This window comes from Lytechinus pictus, chromosome 8 (assembly GCF_037042905.1).
Source record: "Lytechinus pictus isolate F3 Inbred chromosome 8, Lp3.0, whole genome shotgun sequence".
Taxonomy (NCBI): domain Eukaryota; kingdom Metazoa; phylum Echinodermata; class Echinoidea; order Temnopleuroida; family Toxopneustidae; genus Lytechinus; species Lytechinus pictus.
Window position 1 is genome coordinate 23,960,006 of NC_087252.1, and position 14,793 is coordinate 23,974,798.

Below are 14,793 nucleotides of genomic sequence, written 5' to 3' on the forward strand. Positions count from 1 at the left end.
TCTTGAAGTATCAATGTTTTTGTAGTCAAAGTAGAAGGAATAATAGAGCATGTCTGTTGTAGACTCTAACAAGGATAGTCTCCTAGTCACTTTCAATATGGGGAAAGTGACAGTCTGTCAGCAACAAGTTGCTTGAACCTTGGCACAAAAGGTGTAATTGCCAGACGAAGGCACTGGTGCAAATGTTCACTGGTCAAGCAGGGGCGGGGGGGGGGGCCCACTTTTTTCCAAAACCATGTAAAAAAAACGTAAAAATGACCATATGATTGTGATTTTTTGCATGGCCAACCCCCCTCACTTTGAAAACCATTCCGCGGCCCTAAGCCTGTCAAGGTACAACTAATAAGAAAGTAGATCGAACATACAGAAAAGACTCCACTAAACTTTTTATTTGACTACCATTATACGGTTAGGTCTACATGGATACACAAAGTAATCATATTGAGCTATGTTTCATAGTGTGACTTAAAAGTGATTAAAAAACCCAGAGTCTCGCGGGCCGGATTGAGAAGCTCCGTGGGCCGGATCCGGACCGCGGGCCGTAGTTTGAGAACCCCTGCTATAGAGGATATCAACAATACAATAATGTTATATGCACTAGTTTGCAATTCAATAGAGTTATCAGCCATCTTGCACATCAAATCCCCATTTTTCTTGAAGTTTATTTCCCTTCATGTCGTGACATTTAAGAATATTAAACCTTTTCATTTGAAGCAAAACACAGGTATGAATAATTTCAGGAAGGGCTCACACATAGGGGGTTGGATGTAAATACTCTATAGAAAAAGCCCTACTATAACTAGTCCAATTATAACAATAATGATAATACTTATAAGAACAAAACTGGTTATAATAATAGTAATAAAAATAACTGTAGTAGACATAATTAAATATCAATCATAATGATGGTAGCCCTCATCGCAATATCATGTTTTCAAATTCTCAAACCATTGGTGACATTAATTAATTTATCAAAACATCATCAATTACTTAATTAATTCACATGAAGTTGACACCTTAATAAAACCAGCAAAGAAAAACTTCTTTAAAAAAGCAATATCTACTTCCACAAAACATGATTCATTAGCATTATTACTCACCTATTTGACAATTTTCATATCTTTTGTTGAAACTAGATGGCAAAAATTGTATATTTTTCACAAAATACAAAAGATAGAAAGAACGAACACAGGAATGCGACGGAATATACTTACATTCTATAGTAATGGTGATAGTCTGTGTACTCATGTCAACCTCACATGTATACAGGCCTTCATCCGACGCCTGGATTCCTCTTATATGAAGGGCTGTGGAACCTGGTCCGACAAACTCAGTGAAGACATGGCTTGAGGCACCTGGGGACATTTCACGAAGAGTTAAATATGATTACATGCTTGAATGCCAACAGACACATGATATTTCACACATAATCTCAGTGAAGAATATAAAGAAGAGGACTTCTCATATATGTGATCTAACCAATGGGGTAATGGGTTTTAGCCTTTTGTGAAACACCCACGGGAAGTAATAAAATGACTGTATATAGATCAGGACTAGTAAATAGAGATTCATTCACTGGTGATATAGAGCCTAACTAAATATTTTTCCCTTGTTATTTCATTTGATTAAAAATGATATGCTAATATCTGTTTCTTTTGTTGTAGATTTATTTCAATATTTCCCATTTGAATTTCTTCATACATCATTTACTTGTATATTCTTTTAAAATGGAAAATACATAAAATGAACAAAAAATGCTATACATAGTTGTCTATCTTCAATCTCTGAGAAAATTAAGAACTATTGAAAAAATAGCAAGAGACAGATGATAGATGTACAATATATAGCCTACTGTTTAAATCACATCCTTGCAATATAGTCCAGTCAATATAGGGTTTGACCCACCACTAATTGCAACACGAGATATTCCACTGCAATGCTTTCAAGGAAGGTCCCCTAAACAACATACTAAAAGTCCCAAGAAATCCAAGCAGTGGAAATTTATAAAAATTTGCATATTATGCAAATTAGCCATAAAAAGTTAGAAAAATAAGGAAAATAGCCCAAAGATTACAAATTGAGAGTCCAAAACAATTTCATTTTGAGCGAAAATTCATGATAAATAACTGTATTCAACGTTTTTTGTCAAAAGTGCAAAAAAATCTACCTCATTTGCATAATATGCAAATAAGCATCCTTATATGGAAAAATGTCAAAGTATTGTGATTTTTCTCTCATTAACTGCTAGGAAATTTCATTAATATTGAAATTTACATGCTACTATCACTAAGGACGTTGAATTCATTTGTATTCAGCTTAGTTTCTGTAGTGTAATTTGCATATTATGCAAATAAAAGTATCTAACATGTTATAAATATTCAAGAAAACACACTGGTGATACATAAATTGCAAGTAGATTATCTATTGAAATTGGAATATGGTAATACCTTACAGGAACGTTTCCTAAACACCATATTTAAAGTCCTTAAATATACAAGCATATAGGAAAATCACAAAATTTGCATTTTATGCAAATTAGCCATAATAAATTACAAATATGGGAAATAATCCAAATATTGGAAATCAAGTGCAGAATACAATACGAATTGAACTGAAGCCCATGATAAGTTTTACAAATTTATTTATTTTTTTATTAAAAAAAAAATCGTAAATAAATCTACCTCATTTGCATATATATGAGCATCTTTATATGGAAAAAATCCAGAAAATTAGATTTTTCACCCAAAACCAATTATGAAAACATTTCAGTCTAGATCAATATGATGTGATCACTAAGAATGGCAAATACATTAATAATCAGCTTAATATCTGAAGTGTAATTTACATATTATGCAAATAAGAATCCGACATAAATATTCAAGGAAAGACATACGTGATACTTTCCTCTAAATTCCATGTAGATTATGTGTACTAACCATGATGACCTTCCCTACACTTCTTGCTTGGTTGATATTGACTATTGTCACGAGCAGTTACCCCACTCATATCGTACAATGATGAGTCCATTCTACATGGATCCCACTGCTTAAATGCTTCATTATTTCCATCCAAGTCTTGCTCTCTTTTTGACGTTGTAGAGACTTTGCGTTTCGTGTGAGTATAGTCCACGCTTGCAAGCTCCTGGATTGCCAAGTGATCAGCACAAGATGTCACACCCGTACAAATAAAAGCCCATTAGCTTCGAATATTTTGGTCCTTGTAGCACACCACTTAGCTTATAAACTTGGGGTCCTTGTATTTAAAGCGCTTAACGATAAATCTCCACCCTACATATCAGAACTCTTATCTCAGCATAGACCAACACACAGTCTCAGATCAGCAGATCAAGCATTGCTGAGGGAATCTCTCAGCCACACAACCTGGGGTGACAGAGCCTTCTACATCTCTGGACCAAAGCTGTGGAATAGCCTTCCCCAATTTATCAGGGGAGCAGAGACCCAATCAACTTTTGAGTCTTACCTGAAGACCTTTCTGTTCCCCACTCCAACTTTATCCCAAGAATAACTCAATTGTAGCATTACTAGGACAGTACTTGAACTAAATGATGATCCTAAGCACTGTTTAAAGACATTGAAATTTGTGAGATATTTCCTATTTTTGAGCAAGCGCCATGAGCGCCCAGCTGAGGCGAATACCGGCGCTTTACAAGAACCCATCATCATCATCATCATCACTTGTCTTGGTGGTGAATATGAGTACTTGCTTGGATCACAAGATCTCTGGGCATGCTTAATAAGAGTAACAATGGGCATTTGCCTATACGAGTGACATGAAAGCCATTCATAAATTCATGATGAAGGCTTAAAGTGCATTATAGGCATCTTTCTCAGATACAGGAATCGTGATTAGACGTTCTTGCTGAATCCAGTTGCTGCTTCATGATGAAGCATCCATTTTCTTTTCTTTCCTCTTTGATAAATCTCCTATGGCAACCATCTCCAAATATTAAAGCTATAGTTTCTATGTAAGTCGTATGCAAATAATAATATTAATTTCCTGATATTTATGGTAAACAGAAATTCCTCAGTGAGACAATGAACAAACCAGATTGAGGACTATAAGCCAAATTATTGCCTTTCCAACAAGAGGACACAACATAATGGAACACCCTTAACATCACCATCAAATACCATCCAACATTGATTAGACAGTGTGTACCACTTCCAGGATTTATTTGCCACAATGTGCTACTCATGGGTATACTGTGAGGTTATCCAGATGAATAAACCTTTTAGTAATTATGGTACGACTAAGGATGTTCTTCTGGAGGAATGCTGACTATAATAGTGTCATGCAGATGTACCTTGGACAATCATACAACTCTCTGTACTGAAATCCGACAAGTCGAGCATAGGAGACTGAATGCCAATCAAGAGGACTTTAACAAGAACACATTGTTAACCATGTCTTCTTCCGACACAAGTTGCCTCAATTAGACAATGGACATAAGTTGTGTCGGAAGATGTCAAGAGTTTTAGAAAAAGGCTAGGAAGGCTTGCACATTTAAGAGCTCCAAAAGCATCAGTAAGGTAAAGCTCAGAATTGCTACAATGCATTGAAGAGGACCATAAGAGGGTTTGTACTTTGTAGACAAGCCTATAAGACATAATATGTTGACCGGATTGACAATGATCCAGGCTGTAACAAGTAACATGTTGGGAACCCTTAATATCAATAGCTATGACTACATTGGAATAGCATTATTAAAGGAAGGCAAATATTTTTAGTCTCAGTATTCACCACTGATGATGATGATAATGACGCTGATCTACAAGTCCTGGGACCCAGTCCTGACCCAGATATGGCCAAATAACATATTGTTTAGTCAAGCAGGTGTAGCCAGACTACTGAAGAAATTGTTAAAGAAAACAACCTGCATGAAGCTACTAGGCCAGACGGAATCTCTGCTTCACTTCTTAATGAGACTTCTCATCAGATCTTACCTGCCATAAGTTTGCTTTTCCTGGCCTCCCTTTATCATGTTTATACGGTGAAATTTCAAGAAAGTTTAAGTCGTTCCCATCCATATAAAAAAGGGTTGTCAACTCTAACAAACTACACACCAATTCAAATACTGTGCTTTGTTCTTGCCAATCCCATCATCTTGTCAGACTAACAACGCGGCTTAGGAAGCGAAGAACATATTTCCAGTATTTTTCCTTGAATATAAATCATATAAGGATAGATTTGAATGCTTATTGATAGCAGTATTTTAATTTGAAAAACTGAAACGTTTTCACTGCAGTCAATGTGATAAAAATTTCTTGACATTTTCCATATAAGGATACTTATTTGCATAATATGCAAATGAGGCAGATTTGCTAGCTTTTTTGAATAAAGACATTGAACTTATTTATTCATCATGAACTTTTGTTCAAACTTACTTGCTGTGGACATTTAATTTGTAATCTTTGGATTAATTTCCTCATTTTCTTTTTTTAATGGCTAATTTGCATAATATGCAAATTAATTTTCAGGCATTGGGATGAATTCTCATGCTTAGTGATATAGTAGCATATTAATGTCAACATTAATGGAATGTTTTCAAGCAGTCTATATGAGAAAAATCACAATATTTTGACATTTTTTTTTCCATAAAAGGATGCTTATTTGCATAATATGCAAATTTCATAAATTTCCACTGCTTGGATTTCTTGGGACTTTTAGTATGTTGTTTAGGGGACCTTCCTGGAAAGCATTTCAGTGGAATATCTCGTGTTGCAATTAGTGGTGGGTTACCCCCCTATTCTGGCTAGATGTTATGTTATGTTATGTTATATCGAGGTTTTTTACCTGACTGCTAAGAAAGCACGAATGCCTGTGAGCAAGCAACCAGGGGACCGACAGCTTAAGGTCCTCTCCGAGGGACCTGGTAATGAGGATAAATGCCTTACCAAAGGGCACTAGCGCACCACTTGGGAATCGAACCCGGGTCACCGGAATCCGAAACCCCCGCTCTACCGACTGAGCTATTGACTGGACTAATAGACCAGTTCGTAGTTACTTCATGGACAATTTGGGTCAAATGACCTTTCATTTCTTTCATTGTGATAGGCAGATTTCAAAGCAAGATATTACGTAAGCATGCCTTACATAGCAGGATGAAGAAATTGAATAGAACAGGTGACTAGAATAGCACATCAATGAACACTATTTGTTGCATTTTTACTTTGAATGCATATATGAGCATTATGTACAATGCAGTTGGCAAACTGAAATACCAGTCGTACATGGACACATTGTTGGTTTTTGTGGATGTAAATGAAAAACACAAAATTCAAAAGAATATATGAATAATCAGACATCAAAGTTGGTGCTTATCCCATTAAATTTTAAACCACCATGTCACTTTAGTACAAATGACCTTCCTCCCTGATCATTCACAGAATCTTCTGATCATGCACAGAGTGGAACTATGAACTGGCTTATAGATTCAACATGATCAGGAAGACCATATCAGGATCTAACTATTACATCATACCTGCTGCAAGTGAAGGGACAATGTTTCCATCTGGCCCAATCCAAGCCGGCTGAGGATAAGACAATCTATCTGACAGGACTTGACACATTATCATGAGCTCATCGCCAATTAGCGGCCTCCGATCAAAGTCTGTAGTGATGGTTATGTTATACTCTGTGGCAACTGAACCAAGAAAATTGACAAGGGTGAGAATTTTACATTAGTTAAACTGTTTAGGTTCAGATACTGCAGTACAGTATTATAAAGTTTGAATGAGTACATTACACTGAGTAGCATCCAAAATGTCATGCATTTTTTATTGTTTACCTCATTGAATAACAGGGAGGGGCATTTTCCCAAAATAAATTTTTTGTCATGAAGCAGAGATATGGTTTTTAAGATGTTCTTGCTCAACTTAAAGTGGAACATATATAATTGCTAAAAGAATAATCATTAGATTAAAATAAGATTTTATAACAAATCTATTGTACAATGTAAAGCCTAAACAAAATTATTATCACTCATCACTCAAGCATTCAATCACCCAGATTTTTAAGAAATAGTCTGATCTGCATTTTCATCCATTCATGGCTAAACTTCGCTAGATTGGGACGATAATTTCTCATGAGATACAAGATCTCTGATGACTAAAAAGTATACGTCTCGAGAGACATACAATATTGTATGTTGCCTGCATGCAAGATCTGAACAGCGGCTACCTCTCCTAAGAAGGTAACCCTAAAGGCGGTAAGGATGAGTTATCCTTGACAAGGGGCCCTTGATGTGTACTGACAGCCAGAGCCAGCCAAGCACTGGACTTGTGTCGTCAGGCAGGGTTGTCACGCCCTGAAGTAGTAGACAAGTCAACTACACACTACCCACCTGATCTGCATAAACATTATGCAATATTGTATCTGTATAAAATGGTTGTACTTACTTCTGCTTTCACAGTGTTGTCCTGTAAATCCTGGGAAGCAGTAGCAGATGCTTCTGTCACACGTCCCTCCGTTGAGACAGAAAGGAAGGTAACAGACCTCTTGACCAACTACAGGAGAAAAACACATAAAGGATGACTATAAAGCAATGGGTGATTTCAAGTTCAGTGTTCACCTGTTGGTGTTGGTGTTAGGTCCATTTTTACATGTGCATAGCACCAAACATAAAATGATATTGGTCCTGAAAAGTCACGCACTAAGTATTGAGCCATTGGTATTGTGACCTGTATAATTTTTTGTAAACTCAGAATAGATTTTGGAGCTAGGAGACACATGCCAAATTGTGCTTCCAACACCAACACCGGACTTGAAATCACCCAATGGCTCATAACAAAGACAGCTACTGATTGAATGTTTGATTTGAAAGGTTGACTGCACATGATGACTAATGTTATTAAGCACAAAAATTAACCCTACAGTCAAGCACTAAGCTATGCGCTAAGGGGCCCGGAACTCAAGTTTTAGAAAATTTGTTTTCAAGATCTCTTCGTGCTATTGAGGATAACAATAATAATAATAATAATAATTAAAAAAAATAACAATAATGATAATAAGATTTATAATAAAAATAATGATAAAATAACAATTGTATAACAATTTTTGCTAACACAAATGCTGAAAAGCACACAAGTACACTAATAATAACAAGCAAAAAATATTTTACACAATCAGTAATAATGACCATGAACTTAACTTAATCATTCTTTTTTTTTCAAGTTTGCCCAAAATAACATGTATATTCATACAAATTGAATTACAATGAAGAATCTGAATCTACAGCATTAGTTACCTCTTATCTCGCAGATCTCCCCATCATAGCCATACTGGCACAGGCATTCACCTCCAATACATGTTCCTCCATTCAAGCAAGCTGGATAACAGCCTTCATCTATTATAAAGAGACATTTAAAAAAAATGATGAATATAGAAATTAGAGTATTGCATTATTTTAAATATTATGGTACATTATAGAATGTGTTACTCATATTACAGATACTGACATTCATTTTAGTAATTTCTTTGAAATATCAATGAAATTGTTTGGCGAACTAATTACACCATTCAATGATAGTGGTAGTAGTAGTAGTAGAAATATTACATGTTGTAGTGGTGCTGGTACAAGGGCCTGGAACCAGTAAAAGTCAAGGGAATGGTCATAGATGTGAAAGATGACAAGTAAAATTAACCAATAAATGTGATATCGAGGGTGGCAGCGAAAGGTCTGGGTTTACAGATTTAGATGTAGTTGTAGCTGAAGTACTACTAGCAGTAGAAGTATTCATAGTAGTAGTAGTAGTAATTATTATAATACATGTAGTAATAGGAAGCTATTCTGACATTACCAATCAATGTGATATTGAGGGTAGCAGAAAGAGGCCTTGCTCTACAGGTATATATTCCTTGATCCGACTCAGTGGCACCAAGAATGATCAGTCTGGTAGCGGACAAGGAGATGCTCTCAGAGTAAACCCGACTTATTCCTAAAGAAATTACAGATTATTTTGATAAATTAAAGAGAGTGTTATGAAGTCAGGACTAAGATACACACACGTATATTCGCTTAAGCACAAGAATGACACTGGACCAGTAATATTAGCATATTCATCACCCTAATTACTACATATATCAACTTCATAACACCAAACACCATAGCTATATCACTACCCTCTCCATTACCATTAACACAATTCATACTGACACCAACACCAATCAACACCAACATCAAAATCATCAAAGCCGATATCAACATTAATACGGACATCAACACCAACTTCATCAACAATGTCAAATATATCGAGCCAATGGTCATCAACACTGCAACTAGCTATTCATGCTCTAACAACACCAAAATGAAAACTAACATCATTATCACCAACAAAACCAACACAAGCACAGCTCCATTAACACCAACACCAACACAAGCATCACAACTAACATCTTCACCATCAATACATATCTAAGATATATACACTTAAACACCATTACCAAAAGCTTCCATTTAAACAAACATCATCTTGGAACCCAATATGATACCAATAGTTCCGCTGAGGTGTAAAAAGCCCAATAGAAATAAAACTATTATCATTATTTATAAGCACTAACATCAACACCACCGTAAGCACCACACCACACAACAATAAGGGCCACCGCAAATCAATTTGCATCCTCACCTGTTCCAATTGTTCGTGAAATAATAGGGCTACCATCGGGATGATACCAGATAGGGGACGTAGAAGTGTCGGGTCGAGACATTTCGCAGATGAAGATAAGGTCTGCTCCTGGGGTGGGTGGCACAGTGAAATTTGATGTAACAATCACGTTGAACCTCGGTCCAGCTGAATAAAAAAAATCGAAAAGATGATAAAAATCGATAGTCTAAATGTATATCCTAAACAGCACTCAACTCTATATTTTCAAAGTCAATGATCACATTGATAGACCTGCCAACCCGAACTACATGTGGAACATTTCAGCATTCTCCCCAAAAAACACAACACACAAAATTGAAACTTCTGAAATCAGTATTTCCCATGAAACCATCATTTTTGAGGCACTAATTGTTGAAAATGGGTACTACTTGGCAGCTTGGCATAGAAACTTGCAATAGAGTACCGAAGTGTGACGTAACTGTCACAACAACGAACCGGCTGGTTCTAAACAGTCGAAGCTGACGGTCGTCCATACACATTTGTAATTGCAAAAGTTACCATCAATCTGAGGTTGCAAGCAATGAACTTCCGATAGCAGGCACTTTCTCCAATGAGAAACAGGCTCCGGGTTCATTTGTTTAGAACCATGGCAACTGACGTCATGGCTTCGGTACTCTATAGCTGAACACAAATAATACTGATTGTATGGTAAAGACAATTAAGGCAGATGTAGATGGAAGGAGTGAAAAAAATGAAGTAAAAGAAAATTCCCATCCAGGAGCCCATTTTATCAAGAATAGCGACGATGGTAATTTTACCATTGCCATGGTAAGAAGGCTCAGAAGTCAAACATAATCAAAATTGCTATGGTAATTGCTATGACAGTGTTGCCATAATCATACTTTGAAAATAAAGACCCCAAAACACAGAAGATCTAAAAGTTTCAAAATGTACATATTCTCTCAGATGTTTCTATACTTTATCTAAGCAGTCCATTTCAGATGATCTTGCATCATTTGATAAGAGAGAATGAATAATGATATGTAGAAATAGGTAATTTTAATTTCAATATTTATACATCAAAAATTAAACTTTTCATTCTAAACTCCATAGAAATTTGATAAGTATCATGAGAAATTAATATCTTTAAAATCACCCCTATTTCCTGCTGAAATTCATGCAAAAATAATGAGATTCACATTTGACTTTCCAAATCTTGCTTCATCTTAGAAATTTTACTCACACTTATTAATAATTTATGGTTTCGTCCATCAAACAAGAACTACTGCAGTCACATTACCAAAACTGGATCCAAACAGGGCAAAAGTTGTTACATCATTACCAATAGCATACAATCAGTCGGTTTGGGGATAGCTTTGCTGTTGTGACTGAAGCAGAATGAATACTCACATTGAACAGTGATGTTGATTTCTTTGAAGCTGGTACCAAGGAGACAGAGATACGACCCAGAATCTACCGGTCTGATATTAGTTAGGACCAGGCGGACCGTGTTATCGCTGATTGCCTCGGTGAAAAAAGTGGAATCTACAAGTATGAAGAAAAGCATGATGTGTTAGATTAGAATTATAACAAGAGGTGTTCCACAAAGATTTGAGTGTTACTTTGATGCGAACTTAAATTCCTATTTGCATGCAGTAAAATAGCATCACCACATGGTCAAATGATGTTGAAAGGATATGTGATACTGTGCGTTAGTCAATGAGACTGGGCATGGCAGATCATGTGTGCATCAGCATTTAAGCACGACCCTAAGTCACACTGTTTGTGAAACCCCCCCCCCCCCCCCCCGATTTCAGTTGTAATTAAGTAATTTATTTATGTGTAATTTCCTTTTGGTATGTTTCCACACTATTTCATGAGTATGAACACAGCTTACTATTAGTAATAGTTCTATTATCAAATTCCAAAAAATAGAGATATGTTCCAGACAGGATTAGCTTATGCGAGGAGTCCACTGGGCCGTCGCCAGTTTGCACCAGTTCGCGCCAATGCAAAGCGGCTGTGGCTCTAGTGTCGCCATAAAGGTGCCTAGTGGCGTGCAGTGGCTCATGGTGCCTCCCAACTGGGGCGTGATGACGCGTAGTTGCGCGTAACAGCGAAAATTCAATTTCTGGCGCCGTTATGCACTAGTTTGGAGGCAGTTTGGGCCACTGCACGCAAATTGGCACCTTTTTGGCGACACGAGGCGCCACAGCCAGTTTGCATTGGCACGAACTGGAGCAAACTGACGACACCCCAATGGATTCCTAGAATTAGAAAGAGAAGATCAAGATGGTGGATATGAAGAGAAAAAATTGGATAAGAATGATTAGATGATGAAAGATGATCATGAAGAAGATGAAGGAGAAGAAAAAGAAGAAGATGAAGAAGAGGAAAGGGGAGAAAGGAAGAAGGGGATGATGATGAAGAAGCTGATCAAGAGATGACAATGGAAGAAGCAATGATGATGATGATGATGTTGATGGAACAGAAAGTGACAAAGAATAAGAAGGCAAAGAGGAAGATGATGATGAAGAAGAGGAAGAACAAGAACAATACAAAAACAGAGAAGAAGATTAAGACCGAGAAGAATGAAATATGAAAATAAAAACAACAAGAAGTTGTGGTTCTACTTACTGGGTGACCTTGATTGGATGGCAAACCCTTCAGGGTGAAGCCATACCGGTGTGACGTCGGCACCCTGAACCTGACAGAGGAAACTCAGATCACTACCAATGGGTATCTCACCACTAGGTGTTGGTATGATGGTGATGGTATATTCCACTACCACTGAAAAAAGTGTTAATTATTGTGAATTATCATCTATGTTCATAGACCTAGATATCAATATTTATCTTATTGTTCAGTATATTTACTAATTTGTTGTTTCGTCTCTCTGTTCCCATTCATTTTTTCCTTCTGTTTTTTTTTCCATGTCACATAGTAAAATGGGATTGGTGTCTTATCAATCACATTCATTTTCATCAACCTCTTCCCTACCGGAACAGGGTTGTCAGTGAACAAAGCCTATGCAATGTCCAGAATTCAGTAGTCAAAAGGTTAATACAATAATAACATACATCACAATAAAGTTTAAGCAATTCGGGTAGAGTAGTATTACACAATTAAAAAAATAACTATGACAGAGTAACATTTTAGATTCTAAGAAATGTGAAATAAATTTACCTGGCTCTTCGCATCGTGGCCCCCTGAATCCTACAAGACATTGGCATTCTCCACCCTCACAAGAGCCTCCATTCAGACAAGGATCCAGTAGGCAGTCTGGTACTGTGTACCAATAGAAAATATGTATCAATGGCAATATTAATGATGAGAATAATAAATGCTATTTATAAGTGAAGGGGGAGCAAACAAACAAAACAAGTGGAATGCCTCTGGCCGTCTCACCTGCATCACGCGATTCAATATAGCAGCAGTGCTGATTTTGAAAACTACTATAACTCGCACAAGATGTTCAGTGATACTTGGTTACTCTTATTTCCACGTTTTATGAACTAGACCAATACACTTATAGAGATATGATGGCAATTCAACAAATACCCCCAACGTGGCCAAAGTTCTTTGACCTTACATGACCTTTGACCTTGATCATGTGACCTGAAACTCGCACAGGATGTTCAGTGATACTTGATTACTATTATGTCCAAGTTTTATGAACTAGACCAACACACTTTCAAATTTATGGCTGTAATTCAACAAATACCCCAATTTGGCCAAAGTTCATTGACCCTAAATGACCTTTGACCTTGATCATGTGACCTGAAACTTGCACAGGATGTTCAGTAATACTTGATTACTATTATGTCCAAGTTTCATGAATCAGATCCATAAACTTTCAAAGTTATGATGGTAATTCAACAGATACCCCCAATTCGGCCAAAGTTCATTGACCCTAAATGACCTTTGACCTTGGTCATGTGATGTGAAACTCATGCAGGATGTTCAGTGATACTTGATTAACCTTATGTATAAGTTTCATGAACTAGGTCCATATATTTTCTAAGTTATGATGACATTTCAAAAACTTAACCTTAGGTTAAGATTTTGATGTTGATTCCCCCAACATGGTCTAAGTTCATTGACCCTAAATGACCTTTGACCTTGGTCATGTGACATGAAACTCAGGCAGGATGTTCAGTAATACTTGATTAACCTTATGGCCAAGTTTCATGAACTAGGTCTATATACTTTCTAAGTTATGCTGTCATTTCAAAAACTTAACCTCAGGTTAAGATTTGGTGTTGACGCCGCCGCCGCCGTCGGAAAAGCGGCACCTATAGTCTCACTCTGCTATGCAGGTGAGACAAAAATTAAAAAGAATCGTTGAGAAAAATTTGTATAGAGGTAAGTTTTAAGCTGAATCTTAAATGTTTAAATGTTTCGACACACTTGTGGGAGGGAATTCCATAGCGAGGCACCCGCATAGATGAATGCCCTCCCCCCCCCCCCACTTTGTTTTACATTTTGGAACTGAAAGGAGCCTGGAGTCACTGGGGTGTAGAAGCCTATATGGTGTGTAGGTGTTAATGAGAACAGTGTTTTACTGTGGAGCAGAGCCATGAACTGAGTGATATACCAGCAAAAGGATTTTGAATTTGACATGTAAATTGGGCAGTGCCAGAATTAATCTTTTATAATTGGCAATATTTATTTTCAACCTATTTCAAATAAGTTACTGGCAATACCCTTAGATGGTTTACCTATGGACACATTCAAAAAAATTACTTTACTTACAAGATTGAAGCAATGCCAGAGATAGATTGCAAAAACGTCAATCAAGGGAACAGTATTATTAGAGTTTATTATTATTATAACTATTATTGTCATCATCAATACTTTCATTCCTTATGATTATCATGATTTTGCTGATTGTTGTATATTGTTTTGAAACTGTTGAAAAATAAATAAATAAATAAACAATTGCTTTGCTTACCTGTAATGTAGAGGGTGTATGGAGCTGATTGCAAACCAACATTACAGAAGTAGCTACCTTCATCGGTGGCCTGGACATTATTGATGACAAGACGCATGGTGTTAGAGGAGACCTGGTCAACATAGATCCGATCGGAGACACCTGAAAAAGAAAAGTAAGGCGAAAGCGATGAAATGTGTAATATTTCTCTGTTGTGTAATTGTTATAATTACC

General features: G+C 36.6%; 1 protein-coding gene across 1 annotated transcript in view; it reads right to left on the reverse strand.

Moving 5' to 3' along the window:
* LOC129266975 (uncharacterized) overlaps window positions 1–14,793 on the reverse strand; it is a 198,978-nt gene that overhangs the window by 94,943 nt on the left and 89,242 nt on the right. Inside the window, exons 56-65 of the mRNA XM_064104168.1 lie at window positions 14,581–14,721; window positions 12,813–12,914; window positions 12,264–12,416; window positions 11,037–11,171; window positions 9,648–9,812; window positions 8,820–8,957; window positions 8,267–8,365; window positions 7,419–7,526; window positions 6,503–6,664; window positions 1,215–1,355 (exon numbers count right to left, since the gene is read on the reverse strand). Coding sequence (XP_063960238.1) covers window positions 1,215–1,355; window positions 6,503–6,664; window positions 7,419–7,526; window positions 8,267–8,365; window positions 8,820–8,957; window positions 9,648–9,812; window positions 11,037–11,171; window positions 12,264–12,416; window positions 12,813–12,914; window positions 14,581–14,721 — 1,344 coding nt within the window. The remainder of the gene's footprint in view (window positions 1–1,214; window positions 1,356–6,502; window positions 6,665–7,418; window positions 7,527–8,266; window positions 8,366–8,819; window positions 8,958–9,647; window positions 9,813–11,036; window positions 11,172–12,263; window positions 12,417–12,812; window positions 12,915–14,580; window positions 14,722–14,793) is intronic.